Source organism: Esox lucius, chromosome 6 (assembly GCF_011004845.1).
Source record: "Esox lucius isolate fEsoLuc1 chromosome 6, fEsoLuc1.pri, whole genome shotgun sequence".
Classification (NCBI taxonomy): Eukaryota; Metazoa; Chordata; class Actinopteri; order Esociformes; family Esocidae; genus Esox; species Esox lucius.
The window spans coordinates 22,690,356-22,709,545 of record NC_047574.1 but is presented as its reverse complement, the minus strand read 5'-3'; the positions used below and the strand labels follow the sequence as shown (position 1 = coordinate 22,709,545).

Genomic DNA, 19,190 nt, shown 5'->3' with positions numbered 1-19,190 from the left:
AAACCTTATCTAGAGCACACAGGGCCTCAGACTGCGGCCAAGATTCATCTTTCAGCACAACAACGAGTCTAAGCACATAGCCAAGACACCGCTGGAGTGGCTTCAGGACAAGTCTGTGAATGTCCTTGAGTGGACCAGCCAAAGCCCGGACTTGAAACCCATTGAACTTATGTGGGGACACCTGAAGATCAGTTCACTGACGCTCTCCATCCAATCTGAAAGAGCCTGATAGAGCTTGAGAGGATCTACCAGGAAGAATGAGAGAAACTGCCCAAATCCAGGTGTGCAAAGCTGGTGGAGGCGTACCTAAGAATTCAAAGCTCTGACTGCTGCCAAAAGCAGTTCTAAAAAGAATTGAGGGTCTCATTACGTATGTATGTGAGATATATCTGATTCTTTTTTTATTTTTATAAAATAATATATTTCAGTTTCATATAAACTTGACTCAGCTTTGTCATTATGGACAAAGATAGAATGATTGCAAAGAAAAATATATTAAATTAATTCTACAACCCAACAGAATGTGAAGGGGTCTGAATACTTTCCGAAGGCATTGTACATGCCTTTTCAAAGTATATCGTACATGGACCCTGTCTCCAAGACAGAACAGAACCTGTGTATCTACCAGGAAATCACCTGATGCCACCAGCTGCACAGTAATGACACAGAGCTGGCCTGGCAGGGTACAGGCTGGGGCTTGGCAGAATGAGAGAAGACTTCAAATAGCAGCGTGTGGCAGGAGTCTGACAGGCCAAAGAGAGTCCAGGGCCGCAGGAGGCGAGGTTTGGGTGTGCTGTTGTTCTCACCATAATGAGAGGGTTGGGGAAAGGCAGATTTATTACAGCTGTCTTTATGTGTCACAGTGGTAAATCCTAGCAAACCCTGCCTGTCCAACAATTAAACAGACAACATTATCAGTATGTGCACAGCGTGTTAAAAGACCAGCCTCTTTTCTGTAGCTGCAGTTGCTATTATAGATGGAACATGTGTAACTTTCTCTATGATGAATTTGAACGCCTCTACAATAAATTCAAAACACCCTTTTAATTTGAAACACTAGCGCCAGGATCAAGTCTGAGATTGCCTCTGAAGACTTGGAAAGCATGTGATTGAATTACCTGTGTGGAACATTATAACACACATCGCCTTGAAGGAATTTCAGACGTGTATCCTTGTTTGACATGCTTCCCTACAACGTGTAACACTGCCAGAAGAGGGTGATTACAAGTTCACTCTCACAAGCAGTTGACTCTTGGTTTGCTGAGGTGCTTTACTGGGCTGGTAGACAGGATGACGGATCCAGTCAGCCGGGATGGCCCACCGTGATTGGCAGAAGGTATTCTCCCCTCTATCTGTGGGGGACTCTAGGGAGGCAGCACAGTCCAACACACACAGAGACAGACTGAGAGAGAGACGCTGCCCTCTCTGTCCATTGCCAGTCTCTGTCTGCTGGTCGGCTCCTGGCTCGACTGACAGCTTGATTCATGCCCCAGACCCACACGCCACTGACACATATTTAAAATACCCTGGGTTTGGGGGTCCGGTTCCTTCAACACTTTTCCAGAGGACGTATCAGCAAACAAACGCTCCACAAAATGTCCATCAGCCTCGCAATTACTGAAAATGACTGCCGGAATGGAGCGGTGAATGTTGTAATTTTGATTCTGTATTTTTTTTTCTATATTCAAACCTGGCGTGTGGTGCGTGGTGAGCTGAGCTGAATGCTGTGGTGGCGTGTGGTGCATTAGGAAACTAGCTGGAGCTGTAAGGCAAATTCCTTTGTGGATAAATAAGCCATGGGTGACTGACAACTTGGAGAGAGAAAAAGAGAGTATTGTGACTAGGTGTCAATGATAGGTTGAGGGAGATGGTAAAAAAGAATGACACACTTACTCAATTACTAGAGTGAACTGTAAGGCATTTACAGTGAAGACATTGCAATTACTGTAGTTGAATGAACAGCAAGGCGTTTACATTAATGACATTGCATTCCCAGTGTTTACTCTGCCTGACTCTGTATGCCTCTCTGGATAGTAATACTTTTCTGGTCACACCTCTGTCATGTGGTTTGGGTCTTAGCCTCAAGCTGCCTTATCTGGGCCTGCGGTCTCCCTGAGAATAGGGCTAAGCTCTTCATGACTGTCAGAGTCAGGATGGAAAACAAACCCTGGGGCTGAATACATGAATACATTACAGACTTCTCAATTAGGCCGGGTTTGCTGAAGAATTATGCAGTCTCCAGGCGTAATGGATCATTTGCCATCCACGTCCTTGCGTCTTTGTGATGAATATTGATGATGGGAGTGAAGCAGTGTTTGGACAAGACGAGGACCAAGATGTGGACCAAGACGAAAACGATGGCTGAACAACAGTAGCTTTACTAAATGTAAATGAACACTTTATATCCATAAAACATTTATATTAATACGATGTATAGTCCAACTTTCATTGCTCTGTCTACGAATTTGAGAGTAGTTGCTTTTCTCCAAACCCATCCCTCGGCTTATTACCAAAACAGCGGGATACCGACTTTAAGCCACCATGGCCTCCTTAGCTGCCGCTGCTAAAATGTGATCCGCTGCCACAGAAAAAAAATCTTTCATGAAATACAAAAAATTCCCCCAAGTTGTGCGCAGTTTACCATCGCGCGCAGTTTGCAATAGCACGAACATCTGAGCAGAGCGATAATGTCCTGCACCCCTCGTTCGGAGTATCAAAAGCTAGTGAGTGAGATTTGAGAAAGGTAACTGGCTGTGTCTGTGCATGTGCACATTTGTGTTGAACTGTCTGTAAGTGGCTGTCACATTGATATAAAGTAGCCATCGTCTGAGCGACAACCAAATGTGCAAGGCAAGCTAGCTAACCAATTGGCACAACACGATAGCTATAGTCGGCTACAAAAGATTAGCGTCATGCTGGAAAAATGCTTTCAAAATATAAGTCTGTGGTGTGTCAACATTTTCAAAGGAATAACTATGTGGGTAAAATATAAACAAAACAAAATTACTGTTTAAATAATACTTTACATACGTTAAAGTTTTTTATAATTTGCAGCACACTGAGAAATGGTTTGAGCTTAAGCAAGTTATTTAGAGAACCTATAATTTTTTATTTTTTATCAGATTTTGATATCATATTGTTAATTTGCTTGTGCTTATTAGCTTTGGAGAGGGTTTGTGTTATAATTCCAACCACACTATATTTTCCACCCACTACTGTAATGTACAAGGGATACTTTTTGCAGAAAAACTATTCTGTGCTGCAGTGAATGTATTGTATAAAACCCCTTTTTGTTTTCCACATTTTTATATTTAGTCCAAAAAAATTAATATATAATATAAATATAAAATGTAATCCCCTGGCAAATACCATTTCTATGGTGAAGCCTGGTGTTGGGAGCCTCATGCTATGGGGATACTTGTCAGCATCAAGGACTGGGAGACATCAGGATTTAAGGAAATTTTAACGGTGGAAAATACAATGACGTCCTTAAATAAAATCTGATTTAGAACACACTGGACTTTCATCACGGCAACGACCTGGAGCAATAAGACAAAATAATGCTGGAGTGGGTTTGTGACTAGTCTGTAAATGTCCTTGAGTGGTCCGGCCAATTCTGGACAACATTGTGGGGCTTTCTGCAGGTCACAGTTCACCAACGCTCGCCATGCAATCTGACACTGCTTGAGAGGATCGAAAAGGAAGAATGAGAGGAACTTCCCAAATCTAGGTGTGCAAAGCTGGCCTACCCAAGACTCAAAAGCTGTGATCACAGTCAAAAACACATCTTTGAAGTACTGTGGTGCAAGGATCATGCTCACATCTCATTCACAATGAGCAGCTGGACATGGAGGTGCCAGCCAGAGCAAGCAGGGCTCTTTGTAATTTTTGGGTGCATATAGATTGATGGCAAAACGTTTTTATTTAATCAGTTATGAATTATGTCTTTGACACAATAAAATGTGAAGTGAAGGGGTCTGAATACTTGCTGAAGGCATTCTTTAATTAAAGATTAATTATTAAAGTTAACCAATCGACCATCAATAACCCATATAGAGCTCAGAGAGAGTGTGTATAAGATGTCATTGGGTTCACTATCACCTGTGAACACAGCTGGCTAAACTTCCTTTTCTTTGTGGGTTTTTTCTAGTGGTATGCCATCTGCCCTGCATGAATGGAGGAAAGTGCAGTGCCAGGGACAAATGTCAGTGCCCGCCCAGCTTCACCGGGAAGTTCTGCCAGATGCCGGTTCAGAATGGGAACGGGCAGCAGCACCATCACGGGCAGCAGCAGGCCGCCCAGATCCACTCCACTCATACTCTGCCTCTAACCTTCAGCAATGGACAGAACCCTGGTAACACAGAGTTCAAGCACATTCACTTCTGGGTTGAATTTGGGTTTTGTAGAAAGTGTTGTTTCTCTTTTCCCAATGGTGTAGAGCTGCATAAAGATAAAGGTGTAGAACATTAACCTGCTTTTCTTAATTACTTCGACCCCATGTTTCCTCTGTGCCTTTCCTCCTCCAGTAAAATATGCCCCGAACATCGTGAACATTCACGTGAAGCACCCTCCAGAGGCCTCGGTGCAAATCCACCAGGTGTCCCAGCTGGATGCCAACGGGCAGAAGGTGAAAGGCAACGGACAGAGTAGGCAGAATGGCCACTCCCAGACCCAGTCCCACTACACCTACCACCACTCAGAGAGCAGCCAGAAAATTCAGCAGCAGGGACACAACATTATCTACCCCACACAGCAGCGCTACTTCCCCCAGTACCAGCCTGTCTCCACCAAGAGCCAGCTGGGACGATGCTTCCAGGAGACCACCGGCATACAGGTCAGAGGGGGGCAGGATGGGTTAGAAAAGGAAGGGGAGGGAAGAAGGTGGAGGAGAGAGGGAAGAGTGGGCAAGAGAGGCGAGGTGTTGAGTGGGCAGTGAGAACGTGGAGGAAGATAGAGCTGTGCTCATAAATTTGCATACCCTGGCAGAAATTGTGACATTTTGCCATTGATTTTGACAATATGACTGATCATGCAAAAATCTTTTATTTAAGGATAGTGATCATATGAAGCCATTTATTATCACATAGTTCTTTGGCTCCTGTTGAAATCATAATGATAACGGAAATCACCCAAATGGCCCTGATCGAAAGTTTGCATACCCTTAAATGTTTGGCCTTGTTATGGACGCACAAGGTGACACACACAGGTGAAAATGGCAATTAAAGTTGGATTTCCCACACCTGTGGCTTTTTAAATTAGAGCAATTAGTGTCTGCGTATAAATAGTCAATGAGTTTGTTAGCTCTCACATGGATGCACTGAGCAGGCTAGATACTGAGCCATGGGGAGCAGAAAAGTACTGTCAAAGACCTGCGTAATAAGGTAATGGAAATTTATAAAGGCAGAAAAGGATGTAAAAGATATCCAAAGCCTTGCAAATGCCAGTCAGTACGATTCAATCACTTATTAAAAAGTGGAAAATTCAGGGATCTCTTGATACCAAGCCAAGGTCAGATAGACCAAGAAAGATTTCAGCCAAAACCGACAGAAGAATTGTTTGGGATACAAAGAAAAATCCACAGGTAACCTCAGGAGAAATACAGTCTGCTCTGGAAAAGAAGTTGTCATTTTCACAAGGAGCACAATACGACGATACTTGAACAAAAATGAGCTGCATGGTGGACTTGCCAGAAAGAAGCCTTTACTGTGCCAATGCCACAGAAAGCCCCAGTTACAATATGCCAGACAACACCTTGACATGCCTCCCAGCTTCTGGGACACTGTAATTTGGAGTGACGTGACCAAATGGTCACAACCATAAGCGCTATGTTTGGAGAGGGGTCAACAAGGCCTATAGTGAACAGAATACCATCCCTACTGTGAAGCATGGTGGGGGCTCACTGATGTTTTGAGTGTATGTGTGCTCTAAAGGCACGGCGAATCTTGTGACATGATGAATGCAGCATGTTTTCATAAAATGCTGGCAGACAATTTGCATTCTTTTGCACAAAAGATGCAGGTGGGATGCTCTTGGACTCTCCAGCGACCCTAAGCACAAGGCCAAGTTGACCCTTCAGTGGTTACATTAGAAAAAGGTGAAGGTTCTGGAGTGGCCATCACAGTCTCCTGACCTTAATATCATTGAGCCACTCTGGGGAGATCTCAAACGTGCGGTTCATGCAAGACTTTGCATGACCTGGAGACATTTTGCCCAGACGAATGGGCAGCTATACCACCTGCAAGAATTAGAGCCTCATAGACAATTATTACAAAAGACTGAATGCTGTTATTGATGCTTAAGGGGGCAATACACAGTATTAAGGTCTAAGGGTATGCAGACTTTTGAGCAGAACTGTAGGCTCAAATGCTGAAAAGATGTGTCCCTCTCAACCACTTCGGTTCCACCCACAAAGGGTAAAGAGAAGAGTAGCTCACATTGAAATGCATTTCATTTAGTGCCATGTCAAATGGCTTAAAATATAACATGCTCATATTATGTATTCCGCCTGCAACCAAATGGATGCCTGAGTTGAGATGTGCATGCAAATAAGACACATTTTAAATAATAAATCCCATTTACAATTTATTTTACGCTACAAGATGGTGAAAATTAATGGGCCCAGGTGTCCTGTGTGCTACTCAAGAAAAAAGGCATGTAATTGACTGCTTTGTACTACTAATCAAAAATCTTTTTCATCTTTTATTTATTATTTGAAAGACAAAGCATAACTAGAAATAGCTTAATCAGTCTCTTGAAGCAAGGCCGAATAGTTTCTGTCTTCACCAGCTAAAAACAGTGATGGGAAACCACATCCACACTATCATTCAAAGACCCAAACAAGCCTAGGATTTATTTGAAATAACCTGAACGTGCATGTGTTTTTTATGGTTGGGATGGATTTCCTGATTGCAAGCTTTGGTCTTATTATACATTCGCTGACTCTCAGGCTAACGACAACAAAGCAGACTATTTCCAAAGGCATTTGTTTGATAACCCCTCTCGTTACATCTGAATGATAGCTAACTTTATCTTTAAGGCTAGTTCCAACTTGATATCTTCCCACCCAACTAGCTCATACCAGTGGGCACTTGGTGGCTAACTATGTATAGTTCAGAAAAGATATAGCCAACAGTTTTATTGTTACTGGCACTTGCTACTGGTGCTAATACATGCCACAGCCATCCAGCATGCTTAATCTGTGTCACTAACCACCTGGCTTTGGTCAATTTAGGGAAATATTTATAATAGGAAAGAGAGATTCCTTATTTCAAATTTGGATATTAGTAGTTCTGTAGGAAGTTAGTTATTATATAGCAGTCTAGCAAATCATTAATGCGCTTTAAACCCTTTCATTATGGGTGTTTAAGCAAAGCATATGTACAGGCAATTTGTTTTTCCAAAATTCCGAAGCGTTTTTACTGTTCGTAGTGCGTCTTTGATGACACAAGCCTGTCTTCCCCCATTGTATAGTTGGGGTTGGAGGAAAGAGAGTGGAGAGAGAAGGTAGTGTTGGGCTTTGTGGATGCAGAAGCTCATGAGTTCTGCTTCAGTGCAGTAAATTGATATAACCTCAGTCAAAGTAGCTGTTCGTCCATGAAGCAAATCTACACATCTATATTGATGTGAGGACAAAAACGACTCTGCATGAATTTAAATCAATTCAGGTGTAGAGCCTTCCTCTCATTTTTCAGTCTGCTACGTTTTTACGCAGAGATAAAGATATTATCAACATCAAAGAACTTTTCCCATCTAGAAATGGCTCCGTAACCCATGACAGCGCTTTAATACAGTCAAAATTATTTGCAATTTTGGCACCTCGCCCAACTTATCCACCTCACATCACCATTCAATTTGGTATATGTTTTGCAGTCAAATTGACGTTAAGATTAGGAAGTCACAGTAGGAAGTCTTCCCTTGTCAGTGTGTGTTGATTTGACGGAGGCTGGACCACGGGGTGTGTTTTGTAATAGAACTGTTCTGTCTGAGAGTGGGGGTTGGTAGCATCAGATGGGCATTGTGGGATGCTGACAGTGTCATGTCGTGAGTCCTTATTGTTTTTACTGCAGCCAGACAAATCGAAGAAAGTGGTGGGAGTTTTTCTCTAAAAACAATTGAATTCACCCCTTAATCTGTCCCTCTGCGGTTCCTTTCTAACTTGTTTTCTATCTGTGTTTCTTTCTCTAACATTGTTGTCTGCCATCTCTCTCTTTCACACTGTCTTGTAAATGCCAGTGTGGAAAGATCCTCCCTGGTCTCAGCAAACAAGAGGAATGCTGTCAGAGCATCGGAACATCCTGGGGGTTCAACAAATGCCAGAAGTGCCCGAAACCATGTAAGTACCCCTGTTATTCAAGTACTAATCTATGACTGGTGGACATGTAGAGTAGATACAGTGTCTGACCTTTGTCATACGTGTCACCGTCTTTTACTGGTGGGTATTTAAAGTCAGCATATTGGCTGACCTTTGTCATGACAAAGATGGGGAGTGAGAGGGCCTGTCATGGGATAGACTGGGTCAGAGTCAGATGAACTGTACACCCAAATAAGGACAATTCAGCCCTCTGAAATTTGTCTCAGCTATGTGAACAGTCAGTGGCTATTTGCCGCCAAAACACAGTAGTTGAAGATAAATCAGGTGATACTCCCTGCTGGCACTGTGGAAGCAGTTAACTGGCATGTGCAGTTTCTCACTTTTTGTGAGGAGTTTTTGTGTCGAGACAACCAACACATTGGGACAGAGCATCTGCCAAAGGAGGGGGGAATTTTCTTTCACAGCTTGAGAATGATGAAAGAGGGGGGTGGATTGTGGGGTAGTTGGAGACGCAGTGGAATTCAGAGAAGACACACAAGTGTGAATGCTGACTCACATAGCAAACAGACCCAGAACCACAGTAATGTTCTAATAACCAGACCTCAGGGTCCAGCCCACTGACTCACGACATGGTCATCCTTGAATAACTTTCTTAAGTGGTGAAAACCTTTCCCTCTCTAACCCCCAGACAAGAATTACAACATTGCCGCTCTTCTTCCATATTTGGCAATAACGTCATTTGAACAGACCCAGACTCAAACCCAGACACATTATCTTGATCTTTCCCCTTTGTGTTTATAGTTTAGGAACATTAGAACTGTGCTGGGATGCTAACAAAAATGTTGGGGACCGAAATGCAGAGGTCTGGTTTCAAAAACATGACAGCCTGTCTCTCAATGTCACGGGCCCGTTATATAATGTAGGCTGCTGCAAGTAACAACAGTATGTCTGGCCCAGGAATACCAGAGCAGCTGCTCTCTAAAGGCACTGCTAGCCTATCTTCAATGAGAATCCTGGCCTTGCATTTCAGAAACACTGAATCATGATCCCCAGTTTAGCGTTTGACACATCTCAAGCATCCTCACATAGTTGAGACCCTTGCCCTGGTGCCAGTGTAATCAACACCGTAATACTTTAATGCAGTCTCACCAGTTGCCCGGCCACTTGCATCCGCTGGCAACGCGCAAAATAAAGACGCAGAAGTCACATTAAGTTGAGAACATTATAGGACCCTTGTGTTTATTCGGATTTGGCCCTGTGGGTTTATTTTGAGAAGAGATCTGTTAAAAGAATCAAGATGGTGTGTCTCTGGGCCAGTAGTCTGTATGTCCTGTCTCTTCCTGATCTATTTTAGCTGGTTGTCACCCAATGGAGACAGCTAGGGCAGGTTAGGCCTGTGTGCCTTAGACCATTTCAACCATGTCCACTGGGTCCTGTTTACAGAGCTCTCTAAATTCTTGATCGATCTCTGCTTCCTTCATGCTAACACTGTTCGGACCTGCAGGAGAATGGAGCACTGAGTGGAAGGCAGAAAGAGACGTGGTGGGATGTGTTTGGATTGTTAAATGTAGTATATGTTTTCATCCTTAAACTGGAGGGAGTTGGGTTTCCTAACGTGAATAGCTTACTCAATAAAAGCTCGTGAAATCTTCATTTGTAGGTCCGGAGAAAAAGACAGGAATCAAGTACTCCACACCCTCAGCACACTTTGGAGATTACATCATTAAGCTTTAAACATGATCAAATAATCTTATGTTTTTTAATCAGTTAGCCGTCGTTTTCATCAAATCTTATTTTCTGCCAAGGGCTTGTTCCCCATTGGGCCTGAGTTTAACTTGATTGGTTTATACTTTTGTCTTCCTGAATTTGTAGGCTTTTTTCAAGGTCAGCCTTTACATTTTCTTCTCCCTGTACTTCATTGGTTTTCACATTGAACCAACCTGTGTAGAACAAAAAACAAATCTGACGAACAAAAAGGCATGTGGAGGGTACAATGTCCCGGTGTTAACTTATGGGTGTATTGAGAGTCAGTAATGGTAGGGGCTTGAGGTTAGCATTTATGTACGAGCGCACATAAGTGAACCCGACCATTGTTCCCTGGAGACAGTTGTAGCTGGTAAATAAATTGGCTAAGATGCAAACAAACATAGCCTTGTTCCCTGTTTAGTTTAGCAAGCTAGCAATCTGCTTTCAGGTATTTGGGTGCCACCCGGTTACAGGGCCCGAAAAGCTCTCCATCAGTATTTCTCTCAGTACATCTAGATTGCCCTAGTTCAGTCATTATCTGCAATCACCCCTGAGCTTTGAAATGGGTAGATTTATTCTGAGCCAGCTGTACCATGGGAGATGCGGTTTAATGGTTCCTCTTAGAGGAGTCTGACTATGCCTTTAGGCTTTGTTCCTCCCTTTTCCTCTTTTAGCCCATTGGAACATAACCAGAGTCTTCATTAACAGATGTTGGCTCCATTCCTTTATTTTTTACAATCAAAGTAATTAATGTCAACCTTTCGAAATGAAATAGTCTGGCTACATGTTTGGCATTTAGAAGCAGTTGTAGGTGGGTGTTTCTGTTGTGTTTTGTCCTTGAGGTTTGTGTGGCCAGGGAAAAGAAAGTTAAATGCATGAGAGGAAGTGTTTGGTCATGGGTTTGATCAGTTGCTGTGCATGTGTACACCATGTGAAAGACAGGGCACCCACATTTTCCCCTTTCATTTTGTGGCTGGCATGCAACTCACATCCATCTGGGAGCAAACAAGGTTTCCTTTTGTATTCGATGTTTTATTTTGCCTTGAATCTAATTTTCCCTGGAGGTAAGCTTGAGATTACTATTCTTCTCCTCAAACTGCTATCAGACCTTGCTAGTAAGAGAGACCTGTGCCAAAAGGACCAGGACCATGAATTAGTTATTTCAGATCAGTGGGTTTAAGCACCCTGTCATGAATGTTTTAAAAAGCATGTTGGTTACATCCGTGCCATGTTTCCTGATGCCACCTCTAGCCCGAGGACCTGAGGTAAACCGTGTGGCTGCAATACGAGGTCCTTCCCCTGAATGGTAAAAACTCCATTCTGTGTGTTTTTCAGTGTGATAGAACACAGGTTCTTACTAAAGGAGTTTGTTAGACGGATCATGTTCACATTGAACAGGGCAGAGTAGAGAGAACTTACCTTCATAAACCATTCAGAATGAGTCAACAACTGCCTTTGACTCCCGAAAGTCAGGAGACATCCCAAATTATCAATACTTCTTTTAAAACCTATGTCCTTATAGCCTGAGAATCACTTGTTGGTGAGCAAAGGTTGGGTACAAATGTTATTATTTTTCTGAGTCAGAAAAGTCTCATAATTGGACTGATGAAGTAAAATTCTTGTTTGCAGCCTGAGTGCTTATTGGCTGAAGGCTGTGATATGAGAGCGTGTATACCTTTTACTGTTCTAATGACGTTGGTAAGTAGTTAATAATAGCGATAAGGAATGTCATATGGAAATATATTCACAACACTGCTAAGTGCTGTATCCAGGCACTCTGTCATACCTAAGAACAGCCCCTAGCCAATGTCCATTCGCCACATACCGTACCATCTTGTACCTCAGTGCCCAAATAACTCTCTTCTCTCGGCACCCCACCCCAATCTCCTTCTTTTTCTCTTTTTCCTCTCTGGCAATTCCTCTGACAGCAGGAGGATCCAGGCAATCAATCGACTGCCCCCAAGGATACAAACGCATCAACAACTCCCACTGCCAAGGTACGAGCTGCCGCCTGCCTCCTGTTCACTGTATCTGTGACTACTCCTGTATCTGTGACTACTCCTGTATCTGTGACTACTGCTGTATCCATGACTATTCCTGTATCCGTGGCTACTCCTGTATCCGTGACTACTGCTGTATCTGTGACTACTGCTGTATCTGTGACTACTGCTGTGTCTGTGATTACTGCTGCTGTTGTTTGGCTTATGTTTCCCTCACAGAGAGTGGAGAGTCTATTGTTTTCTTAGCGTGGCGGAGGGCTTCGCCAAGAGAAATGAGCCTTAAAGAAATGATTTGTCACCAGCCACATAAAAACCTGGGCTACAAACCAGAGACGAGGCTTCATTCTGACAAGGAGATAATTCTCTCGCTTTGTGTTGGTTTCTTCCGCGTTCTACTCCATCTGTGGGAGGTGTCGGCCTGTCTGTCTGTACGCAGCTCCCGCTCCTGGTCGCCCCCTCCTGTCCTCCACTGTCCGTTCTCCATTACCTCACTGGTGTACCAGCTGTCATTTGTTATCTCCTCAGTGCTGACTGAAATCCAAAAAAAGCATTGAAGTTGTTTCTTCTGTTTCTCTCTTGATTGGCTCCCCTTCGTCATCTTTGATCCGTCCTGTTCTTACCCAAACACAGAGTTGCAGTGTTTGATAGATTTCCCTGATCTGTATTGAATTTGGATATGCCAGCAAGCAGTGACTACCATACTTCGGTGCTGGCGTGCCTGACCACTTTCAGAAGAGTCTCACTGTGACCATTGAACCTACTGTGGCCCATTCGCTCAGCAGTACACAAGGGGAGGGGATGAATGGATGAGAGAGAGTTTTCCAATGTGTCCAGGTACAACACATGTCTGTGGACTCATCCCTGTTCCCTTCTTCAGATGTCACTCCTACTGCTCTCATCTTTAAGCTTGAAGACACAAACCTCCTTTCCTCACCATGATTGCTGCTGTTGATCTGTCAGATACTACAGAATAACTTAATATTAAAAGCTTACGCTTTTAATTAAACTTGTGGCATTTCTGCTACGGGAACAACTCCTCCCAATTAGACTGTCTTAGACCACACCCTTGACAATCCCACTGGAAGAGTGGACAACACACTGAATGCACCGAATACATCGGGGGACCTCATTTGGCATCACTGCCTCCTCTTCAACAGAATCAAATTCACCTACAGCGCATCGAGAGATGTGGCTAGATGGAGAAGAGCTCTGACAGGGGAGCCAAGGCCTGCCTGCTGCCTTCGCAGAGTGCTGCCAGGCTGGGGAGAGCAGAGTGATGGCCCCGGGCCCAGCATCCCAGACTTGGCTGTTCCTGTGGAGGTGCTATGACTCACCCTGTAATCCACCACATCCTCTTCCCCTTATTATTCCTCCTTTACAGGGCCCATTACATTGAATCTCCATTTTGTTTTCCTTGAAGCTCGATGTGTGTTTACTAATTGCAGGATATGCTGCGACTACGTCCAGTATGAAAAAAAAAATGGGGAAAAGACGAATAGGAAAAGACAAGTTGGGCGGGCCTGGTTCGGATCCAGGTTCTGATTCAATTTCCCAGGGAGCACTTTTTGTCGTGAAAAAGTGCTCATGTTGTTTCGGACGAGCCAATCTTCCTCAAACACACACTAGCATTTCTCAGGCGCCGCTGAAGTTGGTGCGGTGACTAATGCTCCTGATCTGAGTCCTGTGTGATGAAAGCGGTGAATGAACGGTGATATCCTCTCTCCAGGAACACGCCCGTTTCAGTCTGTCATCACAGGCATTTTGTCGCTCTCTGTGGGCCCCCAAGGGGACACAAATATACTTCTCCTTCGTTACGTTCACCTCTCGGCTGTTTTCTGGCGTTTTGGGTCATTATTCTGTCAGCGCGGTGATAGATGGTGAGGGGCGGGGCTTAAAGAAGTTTTGCAGGTGTGGAGGCCATAAAATTGCGGGTGGAGACATGTTCGAGCCAACGGCGCGTCCCGTTGATGATATTTGCCATTCATTTATATTCCTGGCAGAAAATTACCAAATGTCTTTCTTCTCCTGAGATCTCCCTCTAACAGAGGGACAAGAAGGAACTCCCTCATTTACCCACTCCAGGGAAACATCACTGGGAATGAAGTTACTGTCCCAAAGCCAATGTAGTGGTTCCTTTACAGTTTGACAGAACCCAGCCGATCCTCCAGTGATGTGTCCTCAGAAACATTCATGACTTACATGGAAAGATATGAACATGCCGTCTGACGCTGTTTGACTGTCTCAGGCTGATGTGAAATCGCTCTCGTCAAGTACACTGTCCACATTGTTGCGTGAGGCTGCTGGCTAGCTATGGACGAGTGATGCGCCTGCGGTAGTCTTCTCAATGTGTTACTGCAACAACAACATATTAAGGGAGAATATTGAACTGCGTTTAACAGAGCGAGATATGTAAAATCACATGGAATCCTGAACAGAACAAAGCTCTCTTTTACATCTCTCAGCCACATGCTTCATAATTCAGCCCTCTCAGTACGACTTCTAAACTAGATACCGAAGCAACTGAACAATACATGAAGTGAGCTCAAGGCAGCCATGTTGGAACAGGATACAAGGTTACCTTGTCTACTGTGGTCAAGAAGTACATCATTTGGGGAGAGCATTGTGTTGACGTTCTTCCAGCTGCTCTGTACAGTTTCTTCCTGAACATGTTTCCTCAGCTGACTGTCTACCGTGACCCCTCTGAGGTGGACCAGGATGAGGATGTAAAGCATGAAGCTTTTAATCCCACGGCCAACTTTATAAATTAGAACTAAGGAAATCAATGTTTTCTTTTGCAAGGTTACTCCATGTGCGGGATTTATGCCCGAGACCTGAAACTGTCCACTCCATATGAAGAACCTCTAACTATAGGAGCTGCCTTGGACCATGTCCTGGCAACACCAAGGTTATAATACGAATGCAGCTAGGCTATAATGAAACATACTGAAGAGATGGAGGAATTGACCGCTTTGCATACCCTTCACACCACCTGTTCTGCCGTAATGCACCTCCGTGTTAATCATGAAGCAGATGATCTTACCCAGAATGACTTCCAGTTTGTGACTTCCTGTTTTGTCTTTAGGTGTCACAGCCGTAGGGTGACTTATTGCGTGAAAGTGCGGTGTGAGCTTATCATTGTTGCGGCTGTGTTCTCTGCATGTGTGGTTTGTGCGGTTTACCGTGGAATCTTCATATGTACACGGCTTTACTTGGCTCTTCTGTTCTTCCGGTGCAGATCTCGATGAGTGCCAGTTGCAGGGGGTTTGTCTCAACGGAGACTGTCTGAACACCATCGGCAGCTACAGGTGCATCTGTAAGGCTGGCTATATCCCTGACCCCACCCTCTCCACCTGCATCCGTGAGTCATCCGCATCTTTCGCTGCCTGATACTGTTGCCAGTCACAATATGACTAATGTCCAGTGATATTTGGGTTTGTAAAATTGGTTTTCAACCGCAGTCAGGATTGCAATGCAAGAATGTTACGGAATCTGCGACGCGTGCCGCAAGGGCTGTGTTTCTGATGGTTGTGCATATGAATGTAGGAGTGGATGAGAACGCATGGATGAAAAGCATGGTGTTCATCTAATCAGATTCCCCTCAGAGCATGGAGCACAAGGCACGGCATATTACCAAACACAACAGATCTAATTTCTCTCCACTCACTGGAAGAGGGAGGGAGGGAGGGGGACTGGGTAGTTGTGGGGGTGGGGGGGGGGGGGGGTTGGGGGGTGTTGAGGGATTACAATGCTATTGGCTTGGTTGTCTGTTCTCTGCGTGTGTGTTTGTTTGTTGGATTGTGTGTGTGCGCGCGTGTGAGGAGATACGATTCTTGGTTTGTGTCTCCTCTTGGTTCTCCTCTACTTATCTCATTGTTAATGAAACCTGAGCGGCCATTCATCAACATCACTGGGTATGGCAGTAGCCCTGCTACTGTTTTAGCCTTACATGGAAAAAGGAGGCATTGGAAATTCATCAGTGACATCATCCCTTTTGTCTCGGCCTCCGCTGCGTGTCTTACCTGTTATTAAACCCCCCATGTTGGATCTGCATTTCAGAGTAAACGAGTTACCCAGGCCGGCTCTCTGCTGACCCAAAAGGCAGAATGGACCTTACAAAGAAACACGCTGTATTGTGTTGACGACCAAGTACAGCCCAACCCTCCTCCCTGCTGTGCCTTTGAGTGTTGATTGGCTTATAGTGTGCATGACAGCAACAGTAACCAAACGAAACGTACCAGTAATAATGCTCTACCGGACCGGTGAGACTTCATCATTTACCCACATGCACACGTATCCACCGAGAATAAGCCAATGGGCTCCATGTGTAGTGCTTAAAATAACTGGGACTCGATTTTCTTTGCGGATTCTGATATGTCATAAAAACACTCCACTGGTGCAAGACAGCCTTTTTAGACACATTCTCAATCAGAGGTTTAAAAATACGTAAGCAGTGATTGCTTGAGATTCCCATATCACGGATGATTAAGCTCCCAATAGGGTAAGATAATGGGAGACATATACAGCAACTGTCTAGGAATGAATGAAAGGCCACCCAGGGCAATCTGAGCCCCAGCACCCTCTAGATCCCTCTGTCTCCCTCTGCTTGGTTGCCTCTCAATATCTGACAGAAGGACTTGTGCATTCGCTTGCCTAGTCTCAGAGTTAGCTCTAGTTTGAGTTGAGTATCCGTTAGCAACAGTACCCCGAAGTCACCCTTTTAGGTAGGCTTCCTTTTGGGACCCTGAAACACCCATCCGTGTTAAACGCCCTTTTGTCCCTAGTATTAATTGGTGGCTTTTGCCAAGCCCCAGAGCCCCTGGATGAGGGTGGTTGAAGGATTGGGCGGCTGGCGTTTTGGGAAGTGAGTGGAGCCTGTGAAGGGGAAAGGGATGCCTGTCTGTCATGCACGATTTCCCCCGTGTGTCCGGGCTGTGAAGTGTGAGACTCAGAGGCGCCGTCACAATTTTTGTAATGAGTTTGGGGGGGACAGCAGTTCAGTGGTTTGAGTCTCCCTTTTCCAGAATTAACACACTCACACACTCACAGCAACTCAGATGTTCGCCCATACGCCCTGGCGGTGTATACATAATGACTGGAAACCTGACTCTCTTTGTCTGTTGTGATGAAAATCAATGTAGCTGGGCGAAACGCTTACTGACTGAAGGGGAAAGTGTTCGAAGAATGAAACATTTGGAACAAGTTTTGTGACCGTCTGTAAGGGAATTGGTGAAGGAAAATCGGTTACCTTTACTGTTCTTTGAAATGAGGTCTTGTAAAGTCTAGTGATTTCAAGTTTGGGTGCATTAAACCTTCCAGCAGTACAACATGGTCCCACTTTGTAGACACTCTTGGGAGAGGGAGATTAAGGAACATCATGGTCCATTTGTATTAGCACTGATTCACCAGTGATAGGATAGCTTGAAAAATGACTTCATTTCTGGAAGAACATCATATGTTTTTAGCTCAACCCCAGGGTCAATGACATGGAGAGTCCGTGTTTCCTTGGTATCGTGCCGTACCACAGCATCCACTCCTACTCCCACACTTTTTGATTTCAGCTGCTTACACCGCTCGTGCGGCATTCAGAACCCCCCCTGCACCCCCCCCCCCCCCCCCGGCTGCATGCATTTGTTTGCGTCAGTGTCTTACTTGTTCACCTGTGCATGATGCAGTAGCATGAAGCGCTTGGTGTGTGTGCACCAGTAGAGCATCTGATGTGTGTGCTGTGCTTGTGTGTGTTTTGCATTTAGTAATTGTCACTTTCTTCATAACTCAAAAATCCTGTGTTGAAGATATGAAAGTCTCAGGGGTGGCCGGTGACACAGTTAATGACCCCTGAGAGGTTTCACATTTTTCTTGGTATTTTTGATGGGGTTGTTATATATGTGCGAATACTGTGCTCTGTGCCGGGCGGCGGGATCTCGGTGAAATGGGACTTCTTTATGTCTTTGCTCTTTCTCTCTTTTCTCCTCCTCATGTATGTCTCCTTCCCGACTGTGGCACACCAACCCTCTCCCTCCCCCCTCCTCTGAACCTCCTCAGCCGACACCCATGCCGTCTACGAGGAGAAAGGGGCTTGTTTCCGACTGGTCAGTTCGGGGAAGCAGTGTTTGCACCCGGTGTCTGCTCAGCTGAGCAAACAGCTGTGCTGCTGCAGTGTCGGCAAAGCCTGGGGACCACGCTGTGAAAAGTGCCCCCTGCCAGGAACAGGTAAGGCAAACGACGCCGGCGCTTCTGAGTCCCCGACAGATTTGAGCGATGGTAATGTGGGACATGGGGTATCCATCCCCGAAACACGCTGACACTCTCTCTCCCCCTCTGTGCATGTTTCACTGCTTTGCCAAGTAGATGCTTCTAGATGCACTTATATCTCTGCTCTTACCCCCACCAGTACCACCCCCATGGCTATGACATCTGCACAGGTATCGTGGGCATGTTGACTGAGGTCATAAAATGGAAGACACCTGCTGATTGTTTGTAGTGACCTGTTTGCACTCCGTAGTATCTCAAGTAGTCTCTTCACTTGTCTGTGAAAGGTCCATTTAATTAATTGATGACATTACTGTAGTCCTGGTAAAAGTGTAAACCTTTTCTATGATAGTACCTGTATTGTCTCTTTGTGCTCCGGGAATCAAAACAAATCTGCCAGGTTTGTTGAATTTCAACTATGGGTTGTGTGGTACAGTGAGGAGTTTCCCAGGCTTGGATCGGGGCCCGTTCTCCCCAGTGTGAGGGTATTTGTCTGGGTAAGATTAAGCGCTGGATGGAGTCAATCACACAAGTGTGTTCCTTAATCTGGAAATCCACTCGGGCAGACAGTTAGGATTAATGTAATCATTTAAATCAAGATTTACCTTGGTATGAAGGGCAGCGTACTTTAATGTGTCTTTATCAATGTTTGTTTCTTTGTGGAAATGTTTGCAGAGGCACTTAGTAGATTTACTGGATTACTAAGTGATTATTCTCATACATTGGTTTCACTTTCACTATTGCGGTTTAATTGCAATTGGTTGACATCTCAATTAAGGGATGAATATCAACTGTAACTTCTTGCAAAGGCCTTGCTGGTTGAAATATGATGCTAAATAGATAGCGTGTTCAGTTTTCACATGAAATTAGATGATGGTACACTC

General features: G+C 44.6%; 1 protein-coding gene across 6 annotated transcripts in view; it reads left to right on the top strand.

The window, feature by feature from the left end:
• ltbp1 (latent transforming growth factor beta binding protein 1) overlaps positions 1-19,190 on the top strand; it is a 99,799-nt gene that overhangs the window by 40,488 nt on the left and 40,121 nt on the right. For 3 of the 6 annotated variants that reach the window (XM_020047408.3, XM_013134217.4, XM_020047406.3), the window contains 6 exons: positions 4,151-4,354; positions 4,527-4,834; positions 8,233-8,332; positions 11,986-12,054; positions 15,293-15,415; positions 18,100-18,267. In XM_020047408.3, the coding sequence (XP_019902967.2) occupies positions 4,151-4,354; positions 4,527-4,834; positions 8,233-8,332; positions 11,986-12,054; positions 15,293-15,415; positions 18,100-18,267 (972 nt within the window). Of the gene's footprint in view, positions 1-2,046; positions 2,387-2,722; positions 2,744-4,150; positions 4,355-4,526; positions 4,835-8,232; positions 8,333-11,985; positions 12,055-15,292; positions 15,416-18,099; positions 18,268-19,190 lie in introns of those variants that run through there. The other 3 variants (XM_020047410.3, XM_020047409.2, XM_020047407.3) reach the window with 3 other exon arrangements.